Genomic DNA, 19,110 nt, shown 5'->3' with positions numbered 1-19,110 from the left:
TAATAGAGGCAACGTAAATAAAAAAATTACTAAAAGTAACAAAATTCTGAGTGCATTAAATTAAAAAATTAGAATACGATCCTGAATATTTTGTTTAAATACATTTTATCAATAAGCACTTAAATTACTTTAAAAAAACATTAAAGTTAATCATTTTAGAATAATTTTTAATAATTGCAAGTAAAACAAATATTTTTTATGGATGTAAATCAACTAGTTTAGTGTAATAACAAAATCTATTGGGTATTATTTTCGTGTGATTATTTCTTAAAAGCTAATTCAAGTGGTAAAAATAAATTCTTCACAATCACTTAGACTACTTAAAAAAAGAATTATTTTGAATATAAAAAGATTTTAGAACAAGGTTTAGTACTTTAAGCTGTGGCATAAATAAGGTTATACTAAACGTTTTTTATCCTAAATCAGACTGCAGTAAAATTGAATTTAATGAAAGCAGATTATTTTTAAAGAACGATGCCTTATACAAATACCAGTTGTTATTAATATAACTAAAACTCTATAGCTTGAATTTTTGGTGGCTTTTAACAAAACCTAAAAGCTCAAGTGGTATTTTAAACAAGATAAAAAGCTAAAACTTGCTTACACAAGGACTTTATAGTATTCATGTATCATGTTTTTATCTTTAAAGACTTAAAGTAAAAACTATATTATTTCACTTATATATGAAACTTATTTTTTTTAAAGCTACTGGATTTGAAAACTTATTAGAATACTTTTAAATAAAAAGTTGTAGATTGTAGAGTCATGATTGTCATGTGTAGCTACCTGGTTGTAGTACAAATTCAGAGTTTAACTGTACAACTTAACTCTTTTACGATATACGACTTACAAAACTAAAACTTTAAGATAACCTAACAACTAAATAGCTTGAAGTATCTTATATCTTTTAGGAATTGAAGGTAGTTGGTTTTATAAAAACACCTGTCAATGTTTTTCTTTCAACTAAATTATTAAAAAAAAAAAATTTTTTGTCAGTGATACTTATGTTTAAAGTAAATTCGTTTTATTTAAAATTTGTTTAATTAACAAGTTTGGAGCAAAATTAAGAATTCTTGCAGTTAAATAAATGTAATACTAGTTAGATTAAAACAATGTTTAGAAAGTTATTAATGACAGTTTAGAATAAATAAAAGACCCGTTTTCAAATAATTTTTTGTAGGTATTACTGTACAGTAATACTTTTTTATTAAACTTTCATTTATTGTAAAACTCAAGTTAAGCTTATTTAATAAACTAAGAATATAGTGTTTAATAGTTTTAGTTTGAGATTTCGAGAACGACAAAAACATACGTGAACTCTGTTATACTATTGCATAGTACAAATAAAACATATACATTTAATAAGTCTCTAAGTTTTAAGTACTACAACCAAAAAAGTTTGAGACACCGTCCTAAGTGGTAGTAACCAACCTTAAATGAGAAGCTTTTTTTTTCATAATTACAAAAAAGTATAAAAGATTTAATTACAGTGATAAATCGGAATATACATTTACAAATGAAAATATCTGACATGTAATTTCAAACCTTTCTATTCCTAGTTGTACTTGTTTGCAAAATAATAAGTTTGAAATAAAGTTTTGACGAAATTTAAAAGAAACTGGTTAAGATTTTTTTTTTGTAGATAACAAAAACCGTTTTATGGACAAACATACGTGTTTATTTTCAAAACATCGTTTTCTTTTATTGAATTTATAAAATTTTTATCTTTAAGTTTTTATTTGATCTTAAGTATTAAATATTTTGAATTGTTTTAATTTACAACAAGTAAGAAACGAAATTATTATTTACATTTGTATTTGTGAAAATATAAATAGGACTAATGCTATGTTTAATGTTTTAAATGTTAGTTTATTGATTTAGTATATTACTGAAGTTTAAGTAGAGTATCTTTTTTTTTTGTAAACAATACATAAAATCAAAATATTGTAGATGGCTTTACACTTTTTACACATTTTTTGTTTTGACAGGTACCTTTATGTTAGTTAACAAACTCGTTTAATAAATTTTGATATAATTCTAGTGTGTTTTATATAAAGTGTTAAACTTTAAAAGGATCTTTTATTTTGGATATTTCATTAGTTTTATTTTCTTTTCAATTTAATTTTTTATGCAAAAACTGTTTGTCCGGTATTGCATGCTTTAAAATAAGTGTTAGTATTATTTTATATTAGCATTAAAATAAAAACCTTCCAAAAGATTTTAAGAAATATAAATTTTCTTAGCTTGACAACTTTTGTGCTTCCTTTTTATTTATTTTGAATAAAAAACACTTTACTCAATATTTTTATGATAACAAACCAAAATTAAAAAGTTACTTTTTACTAAAGATTTAAAACAAAAGCAAACATCAAGGAAAACTAAATGGGAGCTATTTTATCGTCAATAATTTCGCTGGCTGCACCCGTGTTGTCATCAGTAACCCTATTATACCCAGTGTGCCAAACTTTCAAGTTGAAAAAGTATCATCTAACTCTGTTACTTGTTATATCCATTCTACTACAGCTTGTTAGTTGTGTTGTATATAAAGCACATTATCTTCTTATACTGTTGAACGATTTTTTTGTTGAAAAATGTTTTGTCGTGACTAACGCTTGAAGTCGGGTTGGGTAACTTTTCTAGCCGGCGGTCAGGTTTATCAGAAAATTTCTTTGTTGTTTTTGATTTGTTGAAAGAAGACAAGCGGGTCACGTAATCTTGAAAAATCTTAATATAAAACTAAAAACAATTTTTTAATAGAATTTTTATATAATGATTGAATAACTTTTACTGTATACTAAAAATGTAAATAACAACACAGTTTAAATTTTTTGCTATAAGATAAGCTTAATCTGCTTTGCGGAAGATGTTTTAAAGCTAAAAGTTACGTTACGGGCTAAATATATTTCTGTTAGCGGATCGGATCAGGCTCGCTGGCGGCACGTTGCCGACCACTAGCTTAAATTACATTATGTAAGTAAAATATAACATCATGTTTTAAAAAATGATTTCAAATGCAACATAATTAAGATTAACTTTAATAGTTATGTTTTTAGATGTAAAAATGTACTCTTTAACTAGTGACTAATTAAAATCATATATATAATAATAAATATATAAACACTTTAAAATTGGTAAAATGATATTAAAAAGATGTTTATTAAATAATAATTACAAACAAACTATCTGAATTTAAATGTTACAGGCATCATCATCGTATACATTTTTAAATGAATTTTACGAAAACTCACTAAGTTGTCAAAGTGTATATGATAGAGAAGCAAAGGATTTAAAAGGTAAATTTTTCAAGCTAAATAGTTTGGTTCGATCAAAAATAAATAGATTTTAAAGTTTATCTGTAATAAATTAAGCGTTTTATTGTTTGTTGAAGTAAAAACATCAGTATTATCGTCAATTCAATTCTTAAAAGTAAAACTACATACACTTGGTTGTTGAAAAACTTACGCACAGAAAAAGTATTACGCTTTTTTTTAATAAAACTTCTATAATTTAATTATACTAGTCTAAATTTTTTTTTACAATACTTTTGATTTTAAAAAAATAACAATAAATGTAAAATGCTTAAAAATGAGGATGACAATTAAAAAAGTGTAATGAGTCAAAATATGTTTAATAACTAAAATTTAATATGTCGATTTTAGAAATATTTGTATCAAAATACAAACAAATTTTAAAATTAAGAAGTTTTTATATTTCTAAACAGAATAGCTTAAATAAGCTGGCGATACGAACATATACAAATTTAGAATACTTTTTATGTTTTAAATGCGTTATATAATATTTATATTTTTAAAGAATTTAGAGCTATAACTTATTTTGTTTTTATAAACATTAAATCAGGATGATACCTTCTTTTATATCAAATATCAATAAAATTAAAAGTTAGTTGAATTATTTAAGTTAATTTAGACTGGTTATTTCTCTTATTAAACAATATTATAGCTTCAAGTTGTTGCTTAATTAAATTTTTTTAACCATTTATACTTTTTTTCAGAACATTGTATTTTTTTCAAGTTGATAGGTTATTTACCAGGGGAAGTTTTTAAAAGTATAATTGATAATTTAAACTTTGCAAGAGAAACAATTTATATACACTCAATAACAATATGTTTCTTTATTCTCACCTTTGCAGAAGTTCATACAAACAATGATTCGTAAGTTTTTTTTTAACTAATTTTGCTGTTTGATTATAAAAAATAAGATTTATTGTTAATTAAAAATGTAAACTAAAGCAAAAAACAAAAAATAAAAAAATAGTTTATATTTAGAATATGTTTTATTAATATGTAAAAAGTTTTTTTTAATTATGTACATTTATAAATAAAATTAAATAAATTTATACTACTTTCTAAAACTGTATGTAAAATAACTTGTTTATAAAAATATACATTTTTCCTCTTTTACATACTATACATTAGTTTCTAACAATCATATAGTTCTTAATAAAGTTTTATTCATTTTTGAAATGATTCACTAATAAAAATAGATAGTAAAACACTCAAATTAAGCGAAACTTGTCTTTCAGTGACGGCTCAGCATGGTACAAACGACTGAATTACAAAGTAGTTATAAGTTCTGTGTTCTTTATCACAATGCTCCTTTTCTACTTCCTTTATGCTGGTGACTTGGACTTTATTCTCGTCGGATTTTCTATTTCAGCTATTGTCGTGACTCTGATAACTTGGGTTTGATTGAATTGTTTACTGAAGACAAAACAATAAGTTTTATAGTGACAACAATAATGACTACTGTTTATTAAAATTTATCATTTAAAAATATGTTATTAAGGAAAATTAGCTTTTGTAAACATATAAATCAAACACATTTAAAAGTATACTTATATACAATAAAGATTATTTTGAAAAACAAATAAATGTTATTTAAGCAATCAAAATATAAAATTGTTTAGGTAAAAACGGGTTTAAAACTGAAGTTATTTTACCCACCAACAAGACATTGGATTGAAACTATATTTCCGGCAATGTGGACTTTTTTTTCTGCGATAGTTAGCAAAATATACCTCTCTAAAGTGTTAGAATTTTTTAATTATTAGAATAACTTATATGCAGAGCTTTTGATAAAGATGATAGTTCGATTAATTTTTATTTTAACCATACAGTTTGCTGAATATTCTTTTAACCATTTTTATTTTGAAAAAATTCTGTTGAAATTATAAAAATATTTAGATTAAGGGAAATATTTGTTTACATTTTTAACATTTTATTATTAATAATTACAAAAATGTTTGAACTTTTAATTGATGAACTTTATAGGGTGGACGAAACAATGTTTCTTTCCGGTTTTCAAGTGTTTCTTAGCATATTTTACTGCATTTGGCTAAGCTTGGAATATGTAGAAGATTCAAATGAGTTAGAAAACGAAGATTCACCTAAATTCTTTGTTAATTTGAGAAGGAGAATTTATGACTTTCTTACTAGATCAAAACACAAAAAAGAGGAAATTGAACTAGAAGAATTGGAAAATGTTTAAAAAAAACCTTCTGTTAAAGTTTAAGTTCGCACTTGTTTTTAAGAATACTATAAATGTAAAAGGTATATTCACTATTTAAATATTACCTTCAGTCTATTTCTTTTCTATTATAACAACAACTGTGTACCAGTTGAAGCTACAATCGATAAACATTTGTTTATATATTCATAAATTGAATAAAAACTAACTTTGTTGTTGTTTAAATTTTTAAATAAGAAAGTCATAATTATTTATTTTTGCCTATAAAGTTTTTATTCTATCATACATTTTATGGATATAGAAATACTCTGGCTGTACTCTTTTTAAAACAAATTATGGTTCGTTTTAGGTTTAAATATAAATAAAAAATAAGCTTTTAAAAGTTACTTGAGTCACTATTGTAAGTTTTTAGCATTAGAATACGCTATGTTCCTAGACAAGACATTAAACTGGATCCAAGTGGTGTACAACTCGATAACCGAAAGGTTTTTTCGTAGACAATGTCGTAGGACCATCAACTTTGAGCAGTTTTTTGTCGTTAAATAATATATTACTATAATATTCAGATGTGAACTAATCTAAAAGCGAAGAATATTGATTTTTACATTTTTTGTAAAAAACGGCAATAATTCAAATATTAAAAAAAACTCAAAATACAAATTTATTATATATTCTACCTACATCAAGCTAAAGTATTATTTGACATTTTAGAATCATTTGGTTCATTTAATACATAATATGCTAAGCTAACAGATTTAGATTAGTTACTGAAGCTTCTGGATTTTAAAAATCGTTAAACTTTAATTTTAATATTACTGCTAACACAAAATAAACGAATTCTTTGTTAAATTTGAAGAACGAAATTAGCCATATTAAAAGAGAATGACTAAAACAATTTTATAAATTTTTTTTGCTGTTCTAAGTAAATTTTAACAATAAGTACAAAATTATTCTCAAAGAAAACTTTCGTCATAAATACTATATTGTGTATTTTGAAAACATATCATAAAAAAATCATGGATTAATTTAAGTTAATTGAAATATTTAATTTTGAAAAATTCTGTTCAACATGTTGAATTATAAATAAAATATAAATAATATTTATTTAAATTTTAATTAACACTACAACGGTGCTCTAAAAACTAACAAAAATTGGTTTTTGTTACCTCATGATAATATCACTGCATGTATTTTAGTGCAGAGAATGTTTAAAAAACACAAAGTAGAAAATAATATTTTTCTTATTTGAATAACAGTAAGATAAAAAAAAGTTTATATACTTAACAAAACTTGATTTTTCCATATTATAGTTTTCCTTGCTCAAAAAAGCTGCTACAAAATAAAATAATTGTAAAATTTTACGTAATTTCCATAAAAGCAAAATTGTGTAAATAAAAACAACTGTTAAAAAAGCAATAAAATTTTTGACAATCGTTGACAAAGCCGAGATGCTTCTTCGCCATAACAATTAGCAATAAACTGCTCTACACGACCACCAACAATAGTCTATGTGACATTCTGCCACTGTCAAGTTTTGTTGACATAAAACTTTTTGTTTTTAATTTTTCTACGCAAATGCTTTATTGACTTACAGCGTTTCACAGCTCATAAAATATGAACAATTTACTAAGTAAAATGTCCAAAAGTATGGCAATTTCAAGTCAATAAAGTATTTGCATAGTAAAAAACAATTGTTTTGATTTAACAATGGGCTTTGCTTGTTTGAACTTTTAGGATTTAACGCCTTATTACGTTATTTTTTTGAATTTTTTAATAGAAACTTTAAAAAGCATTAAATATTCAAAAACCCCTAACGTAAATATAGATAATTTCTTATGTTGTATTTTTTGTTACTTTTCTTTAGCTTAATATGACAAATTGTCATGTAACATACTTTTATAAGAAATCTAAAAAAGTTTAAAGCGTATTTTAATTGAACTTATTTCACACAAAAAGAACAAAAATTTCTTTGTGATTTTTTTACTAACTAATTTTTAATTACATTTAAAAAAATATATAAAATAAAAACTTTAATGTCATATGTATTTTAAAAATGTATCATAAGGTACTCGTGATCAAACTTCCAGTCGTTAAATGATCGACTTATTAAATATTTCTCAATGTATTTAAAATTCATAAGTTCTTAAAAGTGGTAATTATTTATATAACATTTTCATAAAACTGGCACAAAGAAACTAGTATAATGTTTGACAATTAATAGCTTATGATATTATTGCTGTAAACATTAATATGTAAATAAACTTTAAAAGGCACAAAGTAAAAGTTTATCGTTTCAATTAGAAAAATATTATAATAAAAAAGTTCATAAACTTTTGAAAGCTTCATTTTTTCAAATAAAAATTCAGAAAACTAAGCATAAGTACATAACAGTATAAAAATCAATTGAAACAACTTACAGTATACTTTTTAACATGTATTTAAGTTTCGAAAGATTTAAAACAAATATACAAAATAGTCATGTACAAAACACAAATAACTAAATTTCAAATAAATAAACGAAATAACAGGAGTAATATATTTAAAAATAATTTTCACCTTTATAAACAGTTTTCCAGTTTTCCCAAATTTTTTTAATCATGTATGATTATCTAAGTAAAATTGTTAAAATTTTGTTATTTAATAAGTAAAATTGTTAAATAATTACTATATACATCGGTTTGAAGAATATTTAATATTATTAGCTTTCAAAAAATAATAGTTTATAGCAGCTATAAAAGATTCTTAAAGGGTTTTATTAAAAAAGTAAATGTAAACGAGTGACAAATGTCAAACAAACAAAAAAACAGCGTAAATAGTAACAAGCATTTAAATAAAACAATCAAAATGTAAATAATAAAAGAATAATAAGTAGCTATATTTGAGCTTTAAAAGATTTACTACAAATAAAATGTCTGTTTAATATTTTTTTAAAGATTATTTTATACTTTGATAACAAAAAAAAATAAAACTTTTTTTAAAATAAGTTTTAAAGCTTCATATAGTTTTCTCAAACTTTTTTGACCATATTTGACTATCTAAGTAAAGTTTCTAAAAAAAATTAAAAGACAAGTAAATACCACATATAACTTTTTGAAAGGTTTATTAGCTTTAAACAAACTAAAATTTTCTATACCAACTACCAAGCGTTACAAAAAGACTTTATCAGGAAGAAAATACTAATAAACCAATGTAAATAATTGAACTATAAATTGGCATTAAAATAATATTTTTTCACAATTTACTGAACTTTTCTTACTTGTTAGAAAATAAAGTTATTAACCATGAGAAGTTTAAAAGAAGTTCACATGGTGAGTTTTGTTTTTAAGTTACTTTCTATTGTATTGCCAAGTACTGTAAAACTTTATTGTCTAAAACTTACGTTTAATTTTTTATAATAAAAGGATAAAACGATTATTTAAAACTTTTAACTAGACTTTAAAAGTTGTTTATGTTGTAGCTTTTTGTAACTTTAGTGTCCTCGGAAAAAGGTTGGAGTTTTCGAAGCAAGCGCCGAACCTGTCAATTTTCAGCCCAGTTTTTACCATTTCGTCGGAAATTTCTAATCGCTTTATGGCTCCAAGTGTGAAACTGCAGTCGCTTACAAGTCATATCGAAAAAAAAACAATTTATTGTTTTTTAATTAATCAAATTAATGTACTGCGAAATGCTTAACATACATTAATAATTGTTACTTACAGCTAGTTTGCTTTTCTTTTGTATAATTTCGTTAACTTGTTCTTTTCCGAATTCTACTGCTTTAAACAGTCTTTCTCTACTTCCATACGGTGTGAAGATATCTGCATCTCTGCGGTGCGATCTCGTGTAGTTATAAAAACTGTCAAAATTTTTTGGGTCATAACCGTGGGTGAGAACATTGCCAGGAGATTCCATAGTGTTCCAAGTGAAATTTGTTCCTGGTCTCTGTGTACGTCTACAATGGTAAATGTGTCAATTTGACAGTTTAAAAAGCTTATTAAAAAAAACAAGTCTTGGAATAATTGGGTATTTGGAGTAGCACGGCTTCTTAATACTTATGTATTTTGAGATCAGCAGAATGTTTAGTAAAAGCAATACAAACACAACAATGCATTTGTGTTTTTTCCCAAGCACCAGTGGTGATTTTATATTTTTCATTTAATGTTTTAAGCTAAATTAAAAAAAAATTTACTATCTCTAAAACTTTTATACGTTTTTAATCTTATTTACTCAAACAGATTACTATTTTATTTGTACAGAAGTATTTCAAACAATAAAAACTTTTGTGTTTGAGAAATCTAAAATGTTAAGTTCGCTAACACTTAAATCTGTTTTAAGATGTACACAAAACAAATATAAAACAGTTTTTAAAACTAATCAAACTAATATAAAATAAATTAAATTTTATTGCAAAAACAAACAGAGAGCGAGAAAGAGCTGTTTTTTTTTTAAATTTAATATTTATCAAATTTAGCTGCCTTCTTATTGTGCTTATAAAAAAATATTAAAAATTTTGATGCTTATTTAGCTTTTATTTTTAACTTATTTTATAACTATATAAATTAGTCATTAAAATAACTTAAAAAAAGTTAAAAAAAAACTGTACTTGGTTTAAAATATAGTTTAGATAATTTTTAGCTTAAAATACAAGTAGAAATTTAAGAAAATTTTCAAAGTCATCTAAAACGACTATTCGAACTTAAAGTCAATGCTTGTAAGACTTTAAGCATAAGAATACGCTACATTACTGTTAAAGATCAGTTTTAAAACAAAATATTTTAAATACTTATCAAAACAAATTATACAGCATGTATTAAGTTAACAAGCTTTGGTTGGTTAATATACTTTTTTAAGAATTAATAGGGTAGCAAAATCTTTTTCCAATAGAAAACTCTGAAATGTGCATATAAAAAATTTAAATTGTAAAGCTTGCACAATTCCAATATACAAAAATATATACTTTTTTGTTTAAAAAACTAAGGACGAAAATTAACAATTACAACACAAAAAAGAATAAAAACTTCTCAAAAGCATTTTTAAATACAATTAAAAACGCACAATAAGTAACAATTTAAAGTTTAATTTTATTGTAAAAACATATCATAAAATACACTTGATCAAACATTCAGACATCAAAAATAATGAATTTATTAAATTGCATTGAAAAAATAATTAAAAAAAATAACTTCTTAAAAGTATTATTAATTCATGTAAAATTTTTATATAAACCGTAGAATAAAAAGTAGACATTATTCGGCATTTTGTTAGTTTATGATATTATTACTGTAAAAAATATTATGTAAAGAAACTAAAAAAACACTAGTATATGTTGATCGTTTCGATTTAAAATCATTACAATACAAAAAATTTACAAAACTATAAAGACATAATTTTTTTTAAATAAATCTTTAAAAATATAGCACTTATACACATAAAAGCATCAAAATAAAGAATTAAATAAATTTAGTATATTCGTAAATGTGTTCGAGTTTCAAAAGACACTAAAAAAAATAGTTTTGTTTTAAAAACGAAATATCTAAATTTTATACTCTAAAATGACAAAACAATCATTTTTCTTTTTAATAAGCTTCACTGTTTGAAATAGTTTTCCTTAACTTTTAATGATTATATTTTAATATAAGACTATCAAAGTGATTATGTAAAATAAGAATGATTAAAAGTAACGTAAACACCACATACAAAACTTAAAAAAAACTTAATTCAGAAAAACTTAAATTGTTTATAGCAGCTATCAAGAAGTTTGGAAGGATTCTATCAGAAACTAAAAATAAATAAATAAAATGAAACAGTGTAAATAGTAACAAGTAATGATAAATCAACAAAACTGAAAGACAATAAAAAACTTATATTTAATAGTGAGAAAGTAAATGCCTTAATAAAATATTTGATAGCTTAATTTGAGCTTATAAATACTTTTAAAAGTTAGATATGTAGTTATGAATTTTACACCAATAGACTATTCTTTTTACTTTGAAAATAAAAAAACAAACTGTAAATTACTTTTTCAAAATATTTTAAAGCATATACGGTTATCTAAGTAGACATCCAAAATTAAAAATCAAAAATTATAATGTAATTACCACATACAGCATTTGAATTTTTTTATTATATATTAGCTTTCATTAAATCTAAAATTTTTATAGCAATTTTTCTAAAACTTTATTTGGAACAAAAACTACTTAGAATAAACTAGTGAGAACAATTGAATCATAAGTTGACTTTAAAATAATATTTTTTCCCACTTTATTGACTTTTTTCATTTGTAAAAAACAAAATGATTAAAAGTGAAAAGTACAAAACAAACTTTCATTGTTTTCTTAATCAAAAGTATAAAGAACTATGTTAATTTTAAAAGTTTTGACTATACTGTAGGTGATTACTTATATTTCAGATTTTATTATGGTAGATTTAGTTTAATATAGCAATGATCCAATTAAAATAATTTTAAAACAAGGCCTAAAAAAGTTTCAAAAAATCAATACATATTTTTCTTAGAAAAAACTTAATAAACTTTGCCAAACATCTTTAAAGAAATTTTTTGCTTGGTAGTTTAGCCGTATTTTAGTACACTCTTTAGGTTCATTTTTTACGAAAACATCACTAACAGAACTTACTGTGTTCTTTTTATACCTGTTCATGTGATAAAAATCGCACATGCTCACATTATTTCTCCTCATGACAAGACTCGGATACTTTTCCAATACTTCTCTTTCCATTGACTCTACGGTCGCGTTTGAATTTTCCCTCCACCGAAAATACTTCTTATACTCTTCGTCGTTTTCGTCCAAGTGCTTTATGTGAGCTGAGAGATCTTCGATGGTGGCAAAGTCTTCAACAAACACGAAAGAGTCGGCGGGCAACGCCGCCACCAAGTTTTTCTTGGACGGACCCCACACAATCGGAACGAGGCCCGCTTCCAAGCTGTTCCGCCACAACTTTTCAGTGAAGTAGTCGGTGCAGTGGTGGGAGTTTTCGAACGCCAGATAAAACTTGTACTTTGCAAACTCCTCCATCTTCCAAAACTCGCTCCTCCTCGGAAAGGGGTTGGAGTTTTCGAAGCAAGCGCCGAACCTGTCTATTTTCAGCCCAGTTTTTACCATTTCGTCGGATATTTCTAATCGCTTTATGGCTCCAAGTGTGAATTTGCAGTCGCTTACAAGCCATATCTGAAAAATAAAAAAAACTATTCGATTTTCTTTAAATCCAAGAAATTAGTATATTAAAACATTATTAACTTGTGATGAAAGTTACTTACAGCTAGTTTGCTTTTCTTTTTTAGAACTATGTCTACTTGCTCCTTTCCGAATTCTACTGCTTTAATCAATCTTTCTCTACTTCCATACGGTGTGAAGATATCTGCATCTCTGCGGTGCGATCTCGTGTAGTTATAAAAACTGTCAAAATTTTTTGGGTCATAGCCGTGGGTTAGAATGTTACCAGGAGATTCCATTGTGTTCCAAGTGAAAATCTGTTCCTGATCTCTGTGTACGTCTACAATGGTAAATATGTCAATTACATTTGACAGTTTAAACAAAATACATAAACACAATTTATTTACTGGTTAGTAGCCAACATTTTTGATTTTTACATAATCAATAATATATTATAAAAAAATTTTTTTTTTCAGTTAGGAACTACTGATGTCTAATTTGCCAAGCTATTTTACATACTTACCATTGTGGCTATGAGCTTATCGTCAAAAATGAGTTAGTTTTGAAATCAGGATACTATAAACAGTTGTATTTTAAATCTTAGTTTGCTAAGAAAAGATTTATGACAATAAAAGTGTAAGAAAGTAAAGTAACTAAAATAGCTGAATTAAAAAAGCTTTAATTATTTTTCATTATGGCAACCCTGCATTTAGGTACGAATACTTTTTTTTTAATAAAACATAATAACTTATCAGTTTAACTTTTCCTTTAAAAACATTACTTAAGTATAAAAAAATAAGTATTCTGCTTTGTTTAGTAAGAGTACAAAAAATTAAGTAAAAAACCATTAGAAAAAAGTTGTCCAATGCAATGTTTAGCTAAAGTTAAAAGTTTCAAAGCTATTAAGTAAGCTAAAAATAATAAACAAAATAAGAAAAATCTAAACAAAAATTTATGGTAGTATTGGTATCCTAATTGAGTTATGTTTTTATAAATGCTTACTACTTAGTACTTACTGTCAATATAAAACACTTTCAGTTTAAGTTTAACATGATTTTTTTATAACACTGAAAGACTATTTACATAAATATAGTAATTTATGTAAGTTTTACGTGACAGCATTTGTATTTAAAATTGAAAAATGTTTAGTGGTTAAACAATCAAATAGTTTTTAATTAAGTTAAATTAACTTACAAATATTAAAAACTTAACAATTTATATATAAATAAATCAAGATTATTTTAAATCGATTCTTACTTTTTCAAATTACATTCTGAAGCTTTAAAACTAATTAACATACCCGTCATACACTTTTCAAAAAATAAGTCAAAATTAACTCCCAATAATCAAAAATGACACTTTTGTTACTATAACTAAACTTGTCGAATTAAAACATGGAAATCATTAATTTTTAAACCAATATGAATAAGCTAAGCTGCAAGTAATCATAAATATAAAAGAATGACATAAAGTGTATCATAAAATTTATAAATTTATAACATATTACACCACACCATTACCATTCGAAACTTGCGTAGTACATCAAAAGTTCAAAAAAAATCTAGTTCAGTGAAAGTCGATCGATTTTTTTCTGGATTCTAACCTCTATATCCAGTAAACAATCGATCGCATTTTCTAAACTAGTTTTTTTCTTTTGAAGTCAGGTCAGAATCTACTAGTAGCTTTTATACTTTGCTAGATCTTTAATATTCAATGTAACCAAAAATTTCGCGAAAATTAAGATATATATATATATATATATATACAAATATACATATCTACATAAAAATGTTGTTTTAACACTTACCGATAAAACTTCCATGGAAGGTCGGTGGCGTCCAAATCAAAAAAGTCAACCTCGACCACGTGAGACAAGGGCAGAGCACAACGGTTATTGGTCCACATACATCTACCGTCCGGACTTGTTCTTTCCTCTAAAGCACTGTCTTCTGTCCAAAACTTGTCCCATTGCAATATCGTAATTTGCTCTGACCTGTGGTTGCGTTTTGACATGGGATATTTAAAGTAGCACGGCTTCTTACTGCTTATGTATTTTGAGTATAGAACAGTGTTTAGTGACAGCAGTACAAACACAAACACAGCAATGCATTTGTTATTTTGAACAAGCACCAGTGGTGACTTTATATTATTCATTTATAATTTTAAGCTGAGTTAAAAAGTACTTTCATAATGCTTTCTTACAAAATTTTTCTACAATTTTTTATTTAAAGTACTCAAACAGATTACTCTTTTATTTGCATAAAAGTTTTTTAAATCATAAAGACTTTCTTTAAAAAAAATAATTTTTTGCTTATTAGAGCTTGGTATTGTTTATAGAACGATTAAAAAAAAGCGCTCAAAAACTTTGTTCTAAGGACATGGTGTATAAAGGAACCTTTCGGTTATCGAATCGTACACCACTAGTTTTTATAATATATTATCTTTATGTATATACTGTCTTTTATTGTCTTATCATCTTTAAAAATCTTAAATAAATTTTTTTCATAACAAAAAAAAGATAGGGCATAGTTTTAGAAACTAATTGAATAGTTAAAGTACGTTGAATTTTATCTAAGACAATCAAAAAATTAAAGCGATAAAAAACCGTTTTTTTTTTGGATGAAGAGCAACTTTAGCTCCCTTATTATTGTTTTTAAACAAATAAAGTACGTTTAACTTTATCTAAAAAAACAAAAACTCAAAGCGATGTTTTTTAAATTTGAATGAAGAGCAACTTTCGTTCCCTTTTATTGTTTTTAAACAAAAGTCACAACTAACAATATATATTTTAATTGCTTATGTAGCTTTTTTTTTAACAATTAGAAACTTATTATTGAATATCTTTAAAATAGGAAAATGCACTGCACTCATTTTAAAACTAAGTATGGATAGTTTAAGCCAAAACAAAACTTAAAAAAACTGTCTTAAGAAAACTCTCAAAGGCTATTAAAAAAATTATTTGAACTTTAAGTTACTGCTTGAACTTAGCAATTAACTTTAAGCATTAGAAATAGAACACGCTACACTACTATTACACACCAGTTTCAAAATAGTCTAAAATTAAAATCTATAAATTTTTACTTTTCTTAAAACAAATTCTTACATTTTATCTGCATTTATCTAAGATAACTAAAACCATATTTTTTGATGATGTTAATTCAAGCTATAGTTTTTTTAGAAGTTAATTAACTATTCTTTTTAAAGCACTAATATACCAACAAAATCACATTGCTTTTATAAATTCTTAATGAATTCTAGAACGTTAAAAAACAACAATAACTTGTAAAGCTCTCTAAATCTCAAACTTTTGTTATTTTCTTTTTGAATCCTTAAAAATAATAAATAACTTGTAGATGTTTTTGTATATCAAAAAATTGTTAAAAGTCTTTAAAAATTGTATTAAGTGAAAAATTTATATTTACTTCTACAATTTTTATATTAAAAATATATCATAAAGTATTCATGACTTAAAACTTACAACAACTAAAAACGGTTGGTTTTAAAAGTGTTCTTCGAAAACTATAAATTTTGTACTAAACTTAAATATATTTTTCATTTTAATTTCAGTTTACATAACACTGATTAAAACAAAACAAATATACTTTATTTGCATAATGTTAGTTTATGATAATACATCTTTGTACAAATAAACGCTAACAAAAAAGGCATACATTATTAAAAAAATTAGTATAGTGAACCACAAAACAAAAATTTAAGAAAACATAATTTTTCGTAATACATTTAAAAATTTTTTTAGTAAAACTTGGTAAGTATATAAAAACTTTTGGAACGAAGATTTTTAATGTAATTTTTCAGAGCTTTTTACAGTAAATAACATTTTGTACTTTTATTTGTTCTGTTATCAAGGTGCAATCTTTGTGTAAATTAAACATATTTATTTTTAAATGTGATAAGCTCTTTTAGTTTAATGTAAATATTAAAATTTCTTTACACTTTGTAATTATCTATACAGCCAGTTACAAAATAAAATAAAAAGTAAGCTTAATGTTAAAATTTTTTTTTTTTTCTTTGATATTTTTAAGAACTAAATTAATTTTATTACAATAGTTTCACTTTTTCTTGCTAAAATATCTTGTTTAAACTTTAATAGATTATTAACTAACTATTTATTACAAACTATTAGAATTGGTAGAAAGTACGTTTAACATTATCTCAAAATTATTGAAAATAAAACAGCACAGTTATTCTAAAGCTTACTCTAGTTTTCTTGGTAAATAACTAAATAAAATATATCAATGTAGAAAGTTTAAATTACATCAAACTAATTTCAACTTTATTTATTATAACAATTAACTATATATACTTTGATGATAGAACTGAATAAATGGTTTTAAATTTACCTACATTTTGCTTATATCTAAAATTTAACAAATTTTAACGTAAAGTTTAAAAAAAAACTCGATAAAGTCAATTATCAATGCAAGAAAATAAAGTAAACAAAACATAAGACAATAATTATTACTGTTACCTCTAAAAATACACTATATGACTCACAAATTAAAAAATAAAAGGGTAAATAGTTCACCTTTTTATAAAATACATTTTAAAAGTTTAATTTAATTTTAATGCCAAATTTAAATTTAAGTTAAATCATGTAAAGACATATTCAAACTAACTGAAGTACTTTATTTAAGCTATAACTTGAGATGTATTGAATAAGTAATAAAATGTTTATTCAATGTTTTAGTATGTTTTAAACTGATAAAATTATTTCGACTTTAAGTTTTAACTGCTAGACATTAAAATAATTTAAACTTTTTGAGTTTTTAATTTTTTTTTTTGATATTGTTAAAAAAATAAAATATTTATTATTCAAAACTAGTTAGCATAACAACTATTTTTATATATTTAACTTATTACAAGAGCGAGATTTATGTTTAATGATATTTAAACATATTTAAACAGTTTTAAACAGTTTTAAAATGAAACAAAAAAAATTTAGATAATGAGCTAAAATAAGTGTAAATCAAGATATAGTATTTTAAGCTAAAAATTTAAGCGCATTTGTTTATAGTTTTATATAAAATAGGTCTCAATAATTTTACCAATAAAATTTTATCCTTAGATTTTTTAAAATAAAACTGTTAGTGTAAAAATTCTAAACTTTAACAAATGCAACTTCAATTAAAAATTGAAAAATTTACAACTTTTATTTGACTTTTTATATTAGTAAACTTATTGAAAATTTAATAAATAAAATAAGTACTTATTAAAAAGAACTTTGAAAGTTTTAATCAAAAAATATTTACTTTTTTTCTCTTGACTTTAATTTAGGTTATTTTTTAAAGCTTAAACTTGAATTTAATAATAAAAAAATGTAACTTAATGATTTAATAGCTAACTTATTTATTGTTATAAGTAATAACCGATCTTAAATAATTTAAACTATTTACAGTTTAACGGCACTGACGATCTCGAATAAAAAAGACATAACACTTACTAATTTTATCTTAAACTAAACATATCTCAATATTTCAAATCAAATTAATCACCCTTTTTTTTATAAACTTTCAAAAGTAACAGTTGAGAATGATATAACCAAGTTTTAACAGTTTGTAGTAAAAACAAACATGACAAAAGATTTTAAACTGTGAAAACAAACGTAACAATAAATGGTCTATTTGCTTAAGTTCTATTCACAAACTTAATTTTTTATTCAGTATAAAGTATTGGAAAAACTATAGTAAAATATTTAGACTGGTTAGCAACCTTCTATATTGATTTATTCGTTAGGCGCGTTTGTAAAGCTTTTATAGTCTTTTAAGTTAGTCTAACTCGGATTATTTTGTAAGTTGACCTCAACTTTTGGAAAACCTTTATTTCTTAAAGTACTTGAAAATATTTTTTTAAACTGATCTAAGTGTCAATTTCATAATTATTTTCAATGCAAGCAAAACTCGAAAACAAAAAGCAAACTTTTTGTGAAATATAAATTTCTAATACTAATTTAAAAATATTAAGTTTTTACAAAAAATCTATGTTTGTAAAAAAAGTTAAAGATTCTATAGTTATAAATACAAAGAAGTTTAATAATTTTCTTAATAATTTATGAACTACATTATGAAATTTAAAACATTATCTTCATTGTATTAAAAAAGTTACGTACCCTGCAAATAAGGGTTCACGTAAAAATGAAACTTACTGTTCGAATTCTAACGTTTATTAAACGAGGCATTAAACTTTTATAAACAAGTCATTTTTAAATGTTGAACAGTATTAACATGAAATTGTAAATAAACACCTAACATTAGTTTATGCATGTTTTGATGTAAAACTAAGTATTTCTAAAACGGAAACCAAGTTATATTCTGTTTTAGAAAACTATAGTACTGTATTCAAAATCCATTAACAACTTAAAATCACTACACTTTGCATTTTTTAAAAAATCTAATTTTCATTATAACAAAAACTCTATTAGCAAGTAGGCGGCGTTGCAATGGATTGTCCATTAATC

General features: G+C 23.9%; 1 protein-coding gene across 1 annotated transcript; it reads right to left on the bottom strand.

The window, feature by feature from the left end:
* Positions 1-8,933: 8,933 nt before the first annotated feature.
* LOC145841349 (4-galactosyl-N-acetylglucosaminide 3-alpha-L-fucosyltransferase FUT6-like) lies at positions 8,934-14,648 on the bottom strand. Its single transcript, XM_082948710.1, has 5 exons — positions 14,443-14,648; positions 12,776-12,965; positions 12,115-12,650; positions 9,272-9,418; positions 8,934-9,084 (listed from the first exon to the last, which is right to left on the bottom strand). Exons 1-5 carry the CDS (start codon positions 14,646-14,648, stop codon positions 8,934-8,936), a joined length of 1,230 nt encoding a protein of 409 aa, XP_082804836.1.
* Between the last annotated feature and the right edge of the window lie 4,462 nt (positions 14,649-19,110).

The sequence above is a fragment of the Thalia democratica genome, chromosome 7, assembly GCF_965202585.1.
Source record: "Thalia democratica chromosome 7, ktThaDemo2.hap1.1, whole genome shotgun sequence".
Classification (NCBI taxonomy): domain Eukaryota; kingdom Metazoa; phylum Chordata; class Thaliacea; order Salpida; family Salpidae; genus Thalia; species Thalia democratica.
Note: the sequence above shows the minus strand (reverse complement) of the source record. Positions and strands in the feature narration are given on the sequence as shown.